This window comes from Solanum verrucosum, unplaced genomic scaffold (assembly GCF_900185275.1).
Source record: "Solanum verrucosum unplaced genomic scaffold, falcon-dt-bn FXZP01000161.1, whole genome shotgun sequence".
NCBI lineage: Eukaryota > Viridiplantae > Streptophyta > Magnoliopsida > Solanales > Solanaceae > Solanum > Solanum verrucosum.
Window position 1 is genome coordinate 657,847 of NW_026020127.1, and position 12,907 is coordinate 670,753.

A 12,907-nucleotide genomic window follows, 5' to 3' on the forward strand; every position below is an offset into this window, starting at 1 on the left:
CAAGTCTTCTAAAGCTTGACCCTCCTTCATGTCTGAATTAAAACATACTTTGATTTTGGTTTTTCAATCATATTATAGTGTAATTGCTTATAAAGATACACTACGTACGTGGAGGATAGATTATACACATGAAATATCTGATTATAACAAATACTTTGCTACAATTTTAAGAAACTATATATCTATATATTTCGTCAAAAAGAATGTCTTTCATTTCTCAATATTGAATCTTGTTTTACATTGGACAAGTTCCATCACTACATTTGCATACAAATAATATAATACTCCGAATTAAACCACATACATGGTCGACTACTCGATTAATTAAAGATAAAAGTATCGTATCTGTGAAAAATTTAAGCGATTGGGTAAGAAGCTTGCATGGCAATCCCACATAGTCCTCCCTTAACATTAACATTTCTTAACATTCTAATGTATCCATTTTCGCCCCAACTAGTTCCCCATGAGTTCTTAACGAGCCAATATTTAGTACCACCTATAGTTACTCCATAACCAACTGCAGTAACACCATGATCTAATTCATTTCCACAATGTCCTGTGAATACACCACTAGAATAAAATTGAAAATCTGATCCACCAGCATCAATTGCAACAGAAATAGGTTGATTTGCAATAGCTTTTACTAAAGCTGATTCACTATTACCTGGAACATCTTCATATCTATTAATTTTCGCGATTTGGTTGAATATTTTTTTCTTGTTACAAGTACTATCGATTCCCTTGTAAGGATAACTATTTTCCGAAGTAATTCCATTGTTTTTTATAATGAATTTAAAAGCATAATCCATTAGACCTCCTTCACAACCCTCATTTGAACCTATATCACAATCAACCAACTCTTGTTCAGACAATGAAATCACTTTACCCGTTTTAATCTTGTTAAGTCCTTCTATAGCAGCCACAGCGGAAAATGCCCAACAACATCCTGTAAAATCATTCACATAATAGTGTAAAACGCGAAAAAGGTGTTACTATAAAATAACTTAGTCCAATTTTGTATCGCGAATTATTAAGAAAATTGATTTGTTTGATAACTTACCACATTGCCCTTGGTCTTTAATCCTAGTGACCGCACCTTTTTTCCTCCAATCTACCATAAATGGAGATGAGGCATTTTCATATTGAAAAGACGTAGTTTTTATTTGTTTCTTAGATGATATTTTGTAACCATTACGAATAGACTTAAATTCCTCTTTTCTACGATCAGCAAATTCATTGATGCCTAATTTATACGATCGTGTTCCATTTTTATTTATCGACTCAATATACTCGAAATTTTGTTTGAATACCTTGAACCTCTCTGCCTTTTCTATTTCATCTTTGTATTCACGTCCATACTTAGCCATCCATTCTTCATGTTTTTCAACCATTGATGATTCGTATAAAGTACGAGAGGTAGCTTGAATCATCCACAAATTCAATACTAGTAAAGTAGCAAAAATGTAACTACAATTAAACATATAAGCCATAATTTAACACTTAAAATTTTCCAATATTTTTTTAATGAATAAATATTTCTTGGGTATTTATAGACCTATTTTTATGGTTCTTTGAGTTATTATTTTTTAAAGCATATCCACACAATACAACAAAAACAAATCAAGAAAATAGATGTGAATATTTCTTCAAACAGAAAAGAACGCATTACAAAGTGCAAACAAAGAGGCAACACTTTTTTTAATTAAATTTTTTTTAGGCAATATATATGGAAGTTTGTTTTCTATTTTCTTTTTAATTAATATGTTGGATTTAATTTTTTAAATATATTTAATCTTTTATGTCCACTCTTTTTTTCTTTTTTCTTTTTTTTTGGTAGAAAGTAGATGATATATTATCTTAATTACAAGTAGAAGGCTATACAATGTCGCATAAGAGTGGCACAAAGGGACACTTACATTACCTAGACTAGTGAAATTACTCAATCCGTCCCCTAACACTTGTCATGTTTCACTTTTCGAGAGTTAAACTATATAAAAAAAAGTTATCAACTATACTTAAGATATATATACTTTTACCATATCGATGTTTCAAATTACGACTTATAGTAATTTTCATATACTAATAGAATTATATAGTATTTAACATGAGTAATTAAAACAATGTTACTCTCTCTTTTCTATATGATTTGTGCACTTTCTCCGTTACACACCTTTTTAAAAATTACAAATAAAACGTGTATTTCTTTTTTTAATATACTCTATTTATGTATCTTATCCATTATACCAAAATTAACAATGTAGGAACTTTTTTTAAAAAAAACTTACAATATTTATACTTTAAAAAATAATAATTTGAAGGACAAAACTAAAAAATTTAAATTAATCTTAGCTTAATTTATAAATTGATTAGTAATTTGGTAAATATATTTTTAGTGATGTGAACAAATAATATGACACAAAGAGAGTAGACAATAATTAATAATGCAAGCAAAACTGGAAAAAAAGAAGAGAAGGGGGTCCAATTAATATAGCAATAGCGTTACTTTATTTATTATCTAAGTTCATCAAAAGAGCATTATGTTCAATCATAACTACGATCCGGACCACCCACTTCTTTTGTGAGTTTTGCCATAAACAAGATATTAACATTACCGAGCAACTCTGCCCCTCCTAACACCTATCCTCATGCAGGATGTTGCTCTTAAAAATCAAATTCATCACTTTGATTCTGATATCAGTTGAGACCGAGTCGTTTTTTCTTTCTTCACCATTGCTTGGCAAATAGTAAACACACAATTAGTTTCAATTACTATCTATATCCTCTAACTTTGAATGTGCACAAGACAAACATTTAAAATGTATAAAATTGAACTAATAGACATATACATTTTATATGACAATTCGCATGAGATACACTCAAATAAATTTATATAATATCACATATGACGCATAATATAACATATTGAATGCGTATGTCAAACATCACGTTTATGTATTATGCTTTTTTTGTTCGCGAGCCTTGTCCGGATGGGCCGTTAATTGATTTGGGCCTCATGTAATGTATTCGGGTTTCCCCTAATCCCCCTTCCTAATTTATCATCAACAAAAAAAAAAAACCTAGCTCAAAAAAATTGAGCTGAATCTTCTCGGTTCATCCATGGATAATTCTCGTTCCTGCAAGAATTGTCAAAAGCGTACAATCGGTTCAGATGATACAACAGGTAATGCCGTTTGTTTATCATGTGGAGTTTTACAAGATTACGATAATTATGATGCCCAAATCGGTGGAATCAGTGGTCCAACCGGAACACAAGTCCGCACCGGCACCGCCGGTACCGGAACTGTTTATAACTACAACGAAACAAAAATTTACAACGCCCAGAAAGAAATCGAAGATTTAATGTACCAATTAGGATTTTCGAGCTCGAAATCTAGTGAAGTTAAGGATATGGTAGTGAAAGTTACTAACGGCGAATACGGCCAGGGTAGATGGTTTACTGTATTAATAGGGGCTTGTGCTTGTATTGTTATGAGGATAGATGGGAAGCCGTTGGCTATTGTTACGGTAGCAAATATAGTGTGTTGTGATATTTATGAATTGGGTAGGATGGTTTATCGGGTTGTTGATTTTCTTGATTTGAAGTTGCCTGAATTTGATATTGTTGATTCGTTCGAGCATTCTATTAGGAATGCTCCGAGTTTTAGTGAGGTTTCTGAGGATTTGATTGGGAGGATGTTGAAACAGGGTGTTTTTTTGGTGCAGTGTTTGGTGAAGTGGTATGTGACAACAGGGAGGAGACCGTTGCCTGTTGTGGCAGCAGTTTTGGTGTTTGTTGCACAGTTGAATCAAGTTGATGTGGTGATTGAGGATGTGGCGAATGAGTTGCAAGTGGCGGTTGTTACTTGTAGGTTGAGGTATAAGGAGCTTTTAGAGAGACTTGTAAAGGTTGCTCGAGGTTTGCCTTGGGGTGAGGATGTTACGGTTAAGAATATTATGAAGCATGCGACTTTTGTTATTCAATACATGGAGTTGAAGTCAATGTCGAAGAATAGAAATAAAAATAAGAATTTTGAGGATGTTGGGTTTGATCTGGATTATTTGATTGATGATTGTTTGAGCAACGGAAATGACTATGCTTTAGATGCTGACGACACCGTAAATGACTCGCAGTACTTTCAGATAGATCACTCTACAAGGTTGAGTATTGAAGGTCCAAATAGATTCCAAATTTCCCAAGAGTGTTTGGCAATGATTTATTCGAAGATGAAGAATGAAATGTATGTACAGGAGTCGACAAATAGCAGAGATAATAGCATTAGGAAAAGGAAGAGAAGGTATGGCATGCTTTCATACACAGATTGGTGGAAGGGTGAATCAGAAATGAGCAAAAAGCTTTTAGTGAAGCAAATAGTGGAGAAAGATGTGGGCTTTAGTGTTATGCCTCCTTCTTTTGATAGGGGTTGCTTGGCATATGAAAGGAGAAAAGAGAAGATAAAGGCTGCAAAGTATCGAATCCATAAGACAATGTATCCTTCGGATGCTAGTTCAATTGATACGATTGATGTAGGCTCCCTCGAACACGTAAATGCTGGAAAGAGAAGGAGAAAGAAAATGAAATTTGATGTTGATTGGGAGGATTTCATTATTGAAACCCTTCTGCTTCATCAGGTGGAAGAAGTGGAGATAGAAAAGGGGTATTATAAGACCCTGATGGACTTGCATGTTTTCAACTATTGAAGATCTAACCGGTCAGCTCAAACCATTGTCAGTTTATGTAAAACTATTGCAGAGAAAAATTATGTATGTTTCTTTGACCGATCCTGCTAGAGTATAGGGGAACTTTTGTTAATATTTTCAATCTGTAGATTTGCTGAGTTCCATACTTTTGCTATAATGAGAGAGATACTGGTGGAATTTAAACATATGTTTCTTTGGGTCCTATCTTGAACCTTTAACAACTGTCTTTTTATTTTTGTTTCTCCGAGCACATTTTCATTTTCAGTCATAGTGGAAAGTTCTTTCTTTTAAACTATCTTGATCTTAGACCCCAAGGCCTAGCTCAAGTGGCAAAAGGTGGAGGATTTGTGGCTTAGGTTGCAGGTTCAAGCCCCACACCATGTAAAGCAAAGCCTGATATTTAAGTGGAGAAGGGTAGAGGGGCGGGCCAATTATCCACTGAGTTTAGAAGGTTGTGATTGGTCCAAAGGGCGGGTCACAGAAGAATTTCTCAGTTATGAAAAAAAAAAAAAAACTATCTTGATCTTAGGACTCAGAAATGTGGAACAGAGAAATTATTTTCCTGGAACGCATGAAGGTTCCTCGTCTTAGATCTAGTTCATTACGGTTTCCTTATTGGCTTCTAGTTATACTGTTAATTTCTTTTTGATAGGTAGTCATTTTTTAAGTTTCTATGCAACACCTTTTCATGCTGAATACTATGGTGATTTGAGGGGCCATAGATAGTAAATAATGACATTTTTTATGTCAAGTTGAAAGGGTTTATTTGTAGAACAATTATTTGTCTATCTTCCGCCGATTAGGATCATTGCTTTTCTGCTACCAAAGGGGAACTCAGAGTGTCAAGATTGCAGGGAATTATAATTTCAGGAAATCCAACACTTTTTTAGGCAGCAGCTCTTCTGATAATTTGTCGCAATCTTTATTGGACATTTATTTAAAGAAGTAAGAGATGAGATGTGTATGTTTGATTAACAAAATGAAGCAAATGCTGAACAATTCATTAATAAATGCTGAATGTTTATACATCCAATCCTAGTTCTTGTAGACAGAGAACTTCCTACCAGCATTTGCAGCATTGAGTAAATCTCTTTATATTTTCAAAAGAAAAAGAAGTTCTTTATATCTTCAAAGTGACTTGAGGTATATATAGTTGTAGAATTGTTCACTTTGGGTAGGGGAGAGTCCCCTGGAGATCCAAGAAAGTTATTCAAGATAAAAAAGGGCAGTTCAGTGCACAAAGCATTCCGTGTTAGCAGGGTCTGGGGAAGGGCCGTACCCTAAGGGTTGTGATGTAGACAATCTACTCTAGTGCTAACATTAGTAGCTGCTTCCACATCTCGAACTCGTGACTTAAAGGTCACATGGAGACAATTTTACCATTGCTCCAAGGCTTCCCTTCCAGAAATTTATGCAAGATACGGACAATTAAAGCTCTGTAGCTGTTGTGCTATTAGACTTCATATTATCTTTACTCTTGCAATTTTCTGTTGAGCTTGTTCCACAATTTTGTACACGAGGACATATAATTAGCTTTTATCATATCTCAAAATTATTCGGTCTATTTAGTTGTCTGTAGTAGTCATTCTCCTGCCTTAAAGACAAAAGAAGGATCTGCAGTGATCAATACCAATTCATTTTTAGTTGATATTCCCGATACCTTGTGGTGGGGGATGGGGAAGAATAGTATGTTCTTGGTTTAGTCTTATTTTGAGAAACTTTTGGTTAGGAAGAGGAAGTTTTGACTCAGTTTACCTATCCAAAGTGCCGATGAAGGTGTGGTTTTTCACTTGGCTAGCTACTAGAGGGATGATATCTTGACAACGGAAAATTATAGAAGGCAGAAGGTTGTCTGCGTCAGCTGGTGTTATTTGTGCATGGAGTCGGGAGAGGATGTAGTCATGTAGTTCTTTTTCATTGTGGTCTTTCCATCAGTTATGGTGGGATATGTTTGAATGATGTGGTACTTCTTGGGCTATGCAATGAATTGATGTTCAGTTCGAAAAGTGGAATTAAGGAGGAGAAGATGCAGTATTAATGTGGGTGGTGTAGAGAGAGAGAGAAATATGAGACCTTTTGAAGGGGTAGAGTCGAGCTTTTCTCAATTGAGAAGTAACCTTTGATCCCCTTCTTTATTTTTTAAGAGTTCCAAGTTGTATAGAAGATTGGGTGGATTTTATAGAGAATCAGATTTTGTTATACATTCTTTACCTTCTGTGCATTCTTTGTATACGACCAGGCCTTTGACTATGTGTATGAATGAATATACGTTTACTTGATAAAAGGAAAATCAAGAAACTTTGTGGACAATGATGGCGTTTCAGCAAATTTGAGGTAAGGTTCGCATTCAAGTTGCAATAAATTTGGTTTTTCAGTAAGCATTAATTTAATTTGACAACTGCAGGATGCATTGACGGGATGGATGAAAAGAATACCTCTACCTCCTTCTATCGTGCTTGTTTTTATCTAGAATTCCTGTCACTTTGTGCAACTTTGTGTGATTTCAGCTTTCAGAGCAGAAACAAATGTTACTTGCTGATGTTTGTAAACAAACCTCCCAAGCTCGGGTAAATTCTGCATACACTCTACCCCTCCCCATACCCCACTTGTGGAATTACACTGGATATGTTGTTGTTTTGTTTTTGATTGTAAACAAAGAAACTTAGTTACACAAAATGTATCTTTCATCATTTCTTTCATGAAAAAACATCTAACAACAATTTCTTATTTGGCTCAACATGGAGTTGACTATCAAACAGGTTCAAGTGTAAGAAGAAAGCAAAACAGGTGCAGACAAAAACATATAAATCTGAAGATACGCTTTCTCCGGTTACTGTCCAGCTGCAAAAGCCTCAACTGGGAAAGTTTTTGTAATGCCAGCAAGACTCTTGAAGTGAATCTTGCCAGTAGGAGAGTCGTCGACTGAGATGTCACCAACTGGAGGCCATAGCATCAGTTCCTTAGCCTTCACTCCCTTGAGCTTCTTGATCCTCTTCTTCTCGACGTATCCAGTTATTTCAGCACCATAACTAACCAGCTTACTAATCATCTTGAAGTTATGTTCAACTTTTTTAGTTTGCAGGATCCACATGTACCCGGTGGTCTTCACGAACCCGACTTCGATCACATCAGCCAGAGGGAGAAGCCCTGCTGGGAGTTGATATTCTTCAAGAAGGGAAAGGGCCATTTTCAAGCCTTCCTCATGACCCTTCTTGACAATTGCTCCTTCCTTTTCTGCCATGACTTGCTTTTCTTTTAATGACTTTTTGTTGCTGTTATGCTTATCTCATTGAGGGAACTGAATTTATAATATGGTATCTGCATGTAAAGAGACAAAACTTAATGGAGAATACAAAGAAATCAACATTGTATAAGCCACCAAAGCTACTGATTTTACTTTGTACCAGTCTTCAGTTTTTGTCTCTGTCTCACTGTCTCCTCACTGTCGTTCCGTGGAATGAGAGCTTTGGAGCAATAGTAAAGTTGTTTTTATATAACCTACAGGTCATGGGTTCGAGCCATGGAATCAAAGTTTGCATCAGGATAGGTTGCTACATCACACCTCTTTTGGAGTGCACAGTGCACCTTTCTTTGGACCCTGTGCGGGATGCTTTGTGCATTGCGATGCCTTTTAATTTACGTGATGCATTACCCAAGAATAAGATGACAATTCCATTTCAATTGATAAAAGGCTTGTCATGGATTTATCACATACTTAAACCATGAAATATCAAGGTTCCTTGGATTTAAAAAGTAGACTCAACTAAACATTAATGCAATATTAGCTAATAAAGTTTAGTTTTGAGGGTGAAATTAAATATATGATATAATTCAAGTTTGTGATGGTGAAAGGGCAATTCGGTGCATGAATCATTACACGTTTACGCTGAGTCTTGGAAAGGACCCGAAGGATTGTGATATTGATAGTCTATCTTGACAGAAGTTGTAAGACTTGATGAGTTAAAAATATAGCTATCATGTTTTATCTGAATTTAACATGTTAGATTATGATTTTTTATTTAAGATATTTGACCATATGCATTGCATTTTTCTTGAATATATGAAATATGGACGACTATAATTATGACTCGTTGGTCCATTTAACATGGTTAATTCATTCAATCAAAGACCAAATCCGACCATTTATTCAATCTATCTTTTCTCACCTCTCCAACACACTCTTGATACGAAAGAAACCACCTGTCAAGTTTGATCCATTCAATCTAGAACAAATTCGTCCATTTGACACACAATTCAACCTTAGAAACCATGTAGATGAGTGAAAATAGGAGGAACTTCTCAATTACCAAAAATTATTCAATATAAGTAAAATAAAATTACTTGTAACCACATAAAGACCAAAAGAACATGATAACCTCACAACAATAACTGAAAATGCAAAATATAAATCAACCCCTCAATTACACATTCCACTCACTTTCCTCTTTAAAAAAATTACAACATACAAAAACATAGAAAGAATAAAACAAGAAAAAAATATGACAAAATCAAGTGAAATTATTCTAATTATCAGTGTAATTTGTTTGTTTTCCCTCTTTGGGGTAATTCAGGCTGAGGCTGAAACTCCAACTCAGAGTCAAACTCATTTCAAGGTAGATGGAAAAGTGTATTGTGACGTTTGTCGCACTCAATTCGAAAATCGGCTTAGCAAGCCCATGTCAGGTATACATCGTTAGTGTAATAAATTTTTATTAAAATATTTTTCCAAAGTTATGAAAAGATGATGTCTTGTTTATCATTATTATCAACATAATTTGTAATTATTTGGTGGTTGCATACATGTAACAATTTTGATTTGAGTGTTTGACCAATTTATTAGATCTATATGCTTTGGGATTATAAGATTTACAAAAATAGTTTGATATGTACTTTTGCCTTATGTTATATTGTTAGATTAAAAAATATGTCATCATATATAGGTCAAATCCTTCAAATATATTATGTATTTCTTGAGAATCCGATATAGGACTATTACCTGCTCTGATATTATCTAAATTATTTAACGGTTTATTTTTAAAAAGCTTTAAAAATTAGAGATAGTATTAAATTAGGTCTTAGGCCTAACTCACACCCCAAAAGCTAGCTCAAAGGGAGGAGGATTACCCAAGCCTTATAAGGAGTCCACCCATCTCATTAACCACCGATGTGGGACTTTTGAGATTCTTTAACACCCCACCTCACGCCCAATGCTTAGCATCTGGTGCGTGGGCAATTTTGATTTTGGGGGCCCCAACATCGGGTGAGACGGGCCCTGCTCGGATACCATGTTAAATTAGGTCTTAGGCTTAACTCACACCCCAAAAGCTAGTTCAAAGGGAGGAGGATTGCCCAAGCTTTATAAGGAGTCCACCCATCTCATTAACCACCGATGTGTGACTTTTGTCATTCTTTAACAGATAGTATATTCGTTCAATTTACTTAAATATCATGCATGCATGCAGGTGCCGAGGTACAATTACAATGTAGGAACCAAACAACTGATACTATCACCGCGACAGTAGAAGGTAAAACCGATGAGCATGGTTTCTATGAACTCCTCGTGGAACGCGACCACGAGGATGAGATCTGTGAGATGATGCTCAAGAAGAGCACCATGGATGATTGTACTGAGATACCACATGAAAGTAATGCACAGGAAGCTGCAAGAATCACCATCACAAACAACAATGGTATTGCTGATACTACTCGCCACGCGAACCCTCTATTCTTCCTGAAGAAAGAAGCTTCATCAGAATGCGATGAAGTATTTAAGGAACTCGAATTATTGCCTGAAGATATTAGTTTATCTTAAGAAAATTGAATCTAAAGTCAAACTATCTCAATAGAGTTTAGCTTATATATATCGATAGTGTAAAGAAGTTTTTACACTATCAAATGGTCATGAACCATAAGATATTGACAGGTAGGATTTAAGTTGTGTGCACAAAAAGTGCAATGAATTTTGATATTATGTTAATGTAATTTAACCTCTTATAGCAGGTTACTTACCAGTTGTTGTAGGTTATCAAAATGAATATGTATTAAATAAAGTTATCTACAATTACTTTTTTAAATAACCTGATTATGTTATTTAAGTATTTTGTTTTAATATACTGTCAATATATAGAAACTTAAACTCGTGCTTATAATATATAATAATGAGGTGGTTTTGTATGTCTTCCGATACTTCAATTTTTTAAGAGGGGAAAATATTTTTCATGACTTTTTTTTTTCTCCAGCTCTGTAACATCTCGCAACTAGAAAGAACTAGAAGGAAGTTTAAAATCTGGAAAAAGTTATTTTTGGAAAGTATAAGGAAATCTGGAAAATTTTAAGGAAGTTAAAGTGAGTTTTTCGTCAACTTCAAACGACCATAACTCTTACCTCAGGATGATTTAGATGTATTTCCAGACATGGTTGGAAACCTTTTGGAACGATCTTTCCAACGCCGCCAAGATTGCGTGAATCCGAGTTCGTATGAGTGAGATAAGCCCATTGGAAGCTGGGCTGTTCAAATAAGGAAATGTCCAATCCGGATTTTGAAGGGTATTTCAGTCTTTTCCTTATCCAATTAATTAAATTCGTTTTAGTGAATTAATTAAGGGTCTAAACTGAACCTTGTCAGTTTTACGCTTTTGGAAAAGTGTTAGGGTTTTAGAGAAGAGGAAATCGTCAAGTTCGTCAAGTTTAGCTTGTGGATTTCGTCGGGGGTGATCCCTACAAGGTATGTGAGTCTCTCATAGCGTTGAGTTCGTTCACCCACGCGCCAAACATGTTTAGTTCAGTGAAATCCATCCTAAAAGAGTTTGAAAGTTGATGTTCTTGGCATGAATTCTTGAATTTGAAGGTTGTTCTTGAATTGGGATGAATTGAGAAACTTCTGAGTTCGTTACGTCGCATTATAGAGTCGTTTCAAGTTAGGTTCTTAAGTACTTTTGTTGGGTATCTATCTGTATCTAAAAGTAATATGAGAAAAGTTTGGGTGAATTGGGCTTGGAAAATGAAGAAGAAATTTCGTCGGACGAAATCAGAGGGTGGCCGCGCACCTAGTGCCCAGATTTGAAGTTTCAACTTCGAGTCGTGGAGCTGACACGAGGTGTTTGCCTCAAAAGACGTTTTCGGAACCAAAATTTAATTATGCCTCCGCGTTGCGGACCTACCTTTAAATCTTGATTTTCGGTCTTTTCTCATGTTTAGCTATCTAAAATCACTCCTAAACAACTTGAGATCTTTCCAATCACAAATCTTAATCCTTGAATCCATAATTCAATTCAAGGATCAGTTAAGAGTCAAGTCAAGAGCAGTTAAGATCAAAGTCAAGAGAAGTCAAGAGTCAAGTAAGAGAAGTTCATTTCAAGCTTTCATAAGTCTTTTACAAGCGTTTTAACTTTGTTTTAAGACTTAAGTTTTGAGTTCAGTAAAGAGTAAAGCTTGAAGTTCATTTCTTCAAAAGTATATGGGGACTATGTCTTCCCAAAGAGTTTAAAATGTTTTCACATTTAAACAAGAAAGAAAACCTCGATTTCCAAAGAGCCTTCGGGCTAGTTTTCAGAAAAGAGTAAATGCTTTCATAATTAAGCAAGAGGGGAAACTTTGATTTCCAAGATAGCCTTTGAGCTAAGTTTTTGAGCAATAATCTCAAATCACAGAATAAGTATGTTTTTAAACATAAGAGATAATATTATATTTTTGGGAGTAGTATTGAGCACTGATATGGAGATGCGAGTTCACATTAACTCAAGTCTCCATAAACCATGTAGCCATCATGGGTAGAAAAGGGTCATACTTTTTAGATGAATCCTTTTCGCATAGACTAGTAGATCCACTTAGTAGTTCAGGTCCTATACCACGGCAAGGCATATGATGGCCCAGGCAGCGTGGGGCTAATAACGTTGTATCATCACTATAGTTCTTAAGTGTTGGTTGTCGGTTAGAGAAACTCCCACAGCAGTAATTGCCTGGTTTCTCAAGGGGTTCTGCTTAGTATGGATGGGGATATGGGACTTTATTCATGCATTGCACAAGTAGACTTTGAGAGGGATCATGATATGTTTTTATTTTTATTTTATGATTATGAGTTGACAACAGGTTTTAAACAGTTTTCTTTTTCTTTATATTGCACTTGTTTTAAATTGCTTTATAATGAAATGAGTTCAGTTAAGTATTCATGAGTTGAGAAAAGCCAAGGTAAGTGTTTCTTTCAGATTCT

At 35.1% G+C, this 12,907-nt stretch overlaps 4 protein-coding genes across 4 annotated transcripts; 2 read left to right on the forward strand and 2 right to left on the reverse strand.

Moving 5' to 3' along the window:
• Window positions 1-356: 356 nt before the first annotated feature.
• On the reverse strand, window positions 357-1,490 carry LOC125825969 (senescence-specific cysteine protease SAG39-like). The gene is made up of 2 exons (XM_049505257.1): window positions 1,061-1,490; window positions 357-946 (listed from the first exon to the last, which is right to left on the reverse strand). Exons 1-2 carry the CDS (start codon window positions 1,488-1,490, stop codon window positions 357-359), a joined length of 1,020 nt encoding a protein of 339 aa, XP_049361214.1.
• A 1,579-nt stretch (window positions 1,491-3,069) lies between these two features.
• LOC125826053 (plant-specific TFIIB-related protein PTF2) lies at window positions 3,070-4,870 on the forward strand. Its single transcript, XM_049505351.1, has one exon. It carries the CDS (start codon window positions 3,118-3,120, stop codon window positions 4,696-4,698), a length of 1,581 nt encoding a protein of 526 aa, XP_049361308.1. The 5' UTR covers window positions 3,070-3,117; the 3' UTR covers window positions 4,699-4,870.
• A 2,496-nt stretch (window positions 4,871-7,366) lies between these two features.
• On the reverse strand, window positions 7,367-8,099 carry LOC125825979 (uncharacterized). The gene has a single exon (XM_049505268.1). The coding sequence runs from the start codon at window positions 7,937-7,939 to the stop codon at window positions 7,529-7,531; it is 411 nt and encodes a 136-aa protein (XP_049361225.1). The 5' UTR covers window positions 7,940-8,099; the 3' UTR covers window positions 7,367-7,528.
• A 1,098-nt stretch (window positions 8,100-9,197) lies between these two features.
• On the forward strand, window positions 9,198-10,510 carry LOC125825901 (pollen allergen Che a 1-like). The gene is made up of 2 exons (XM_049505197.1): window positions 9,198-9,381; window positions 10,161-10,510. The coding sequence occupies exons 1-2, from the start codon at window positions 9,198-9,200 to the stop codon at window positions 10,508-10,510; spliced, it is 534 nt and encodes a 177-aa protein (XP_049361154.1).
• The last annotated feature ends 2,397 nt before the right edge of the window (window positions 10,511-12,907 follow it).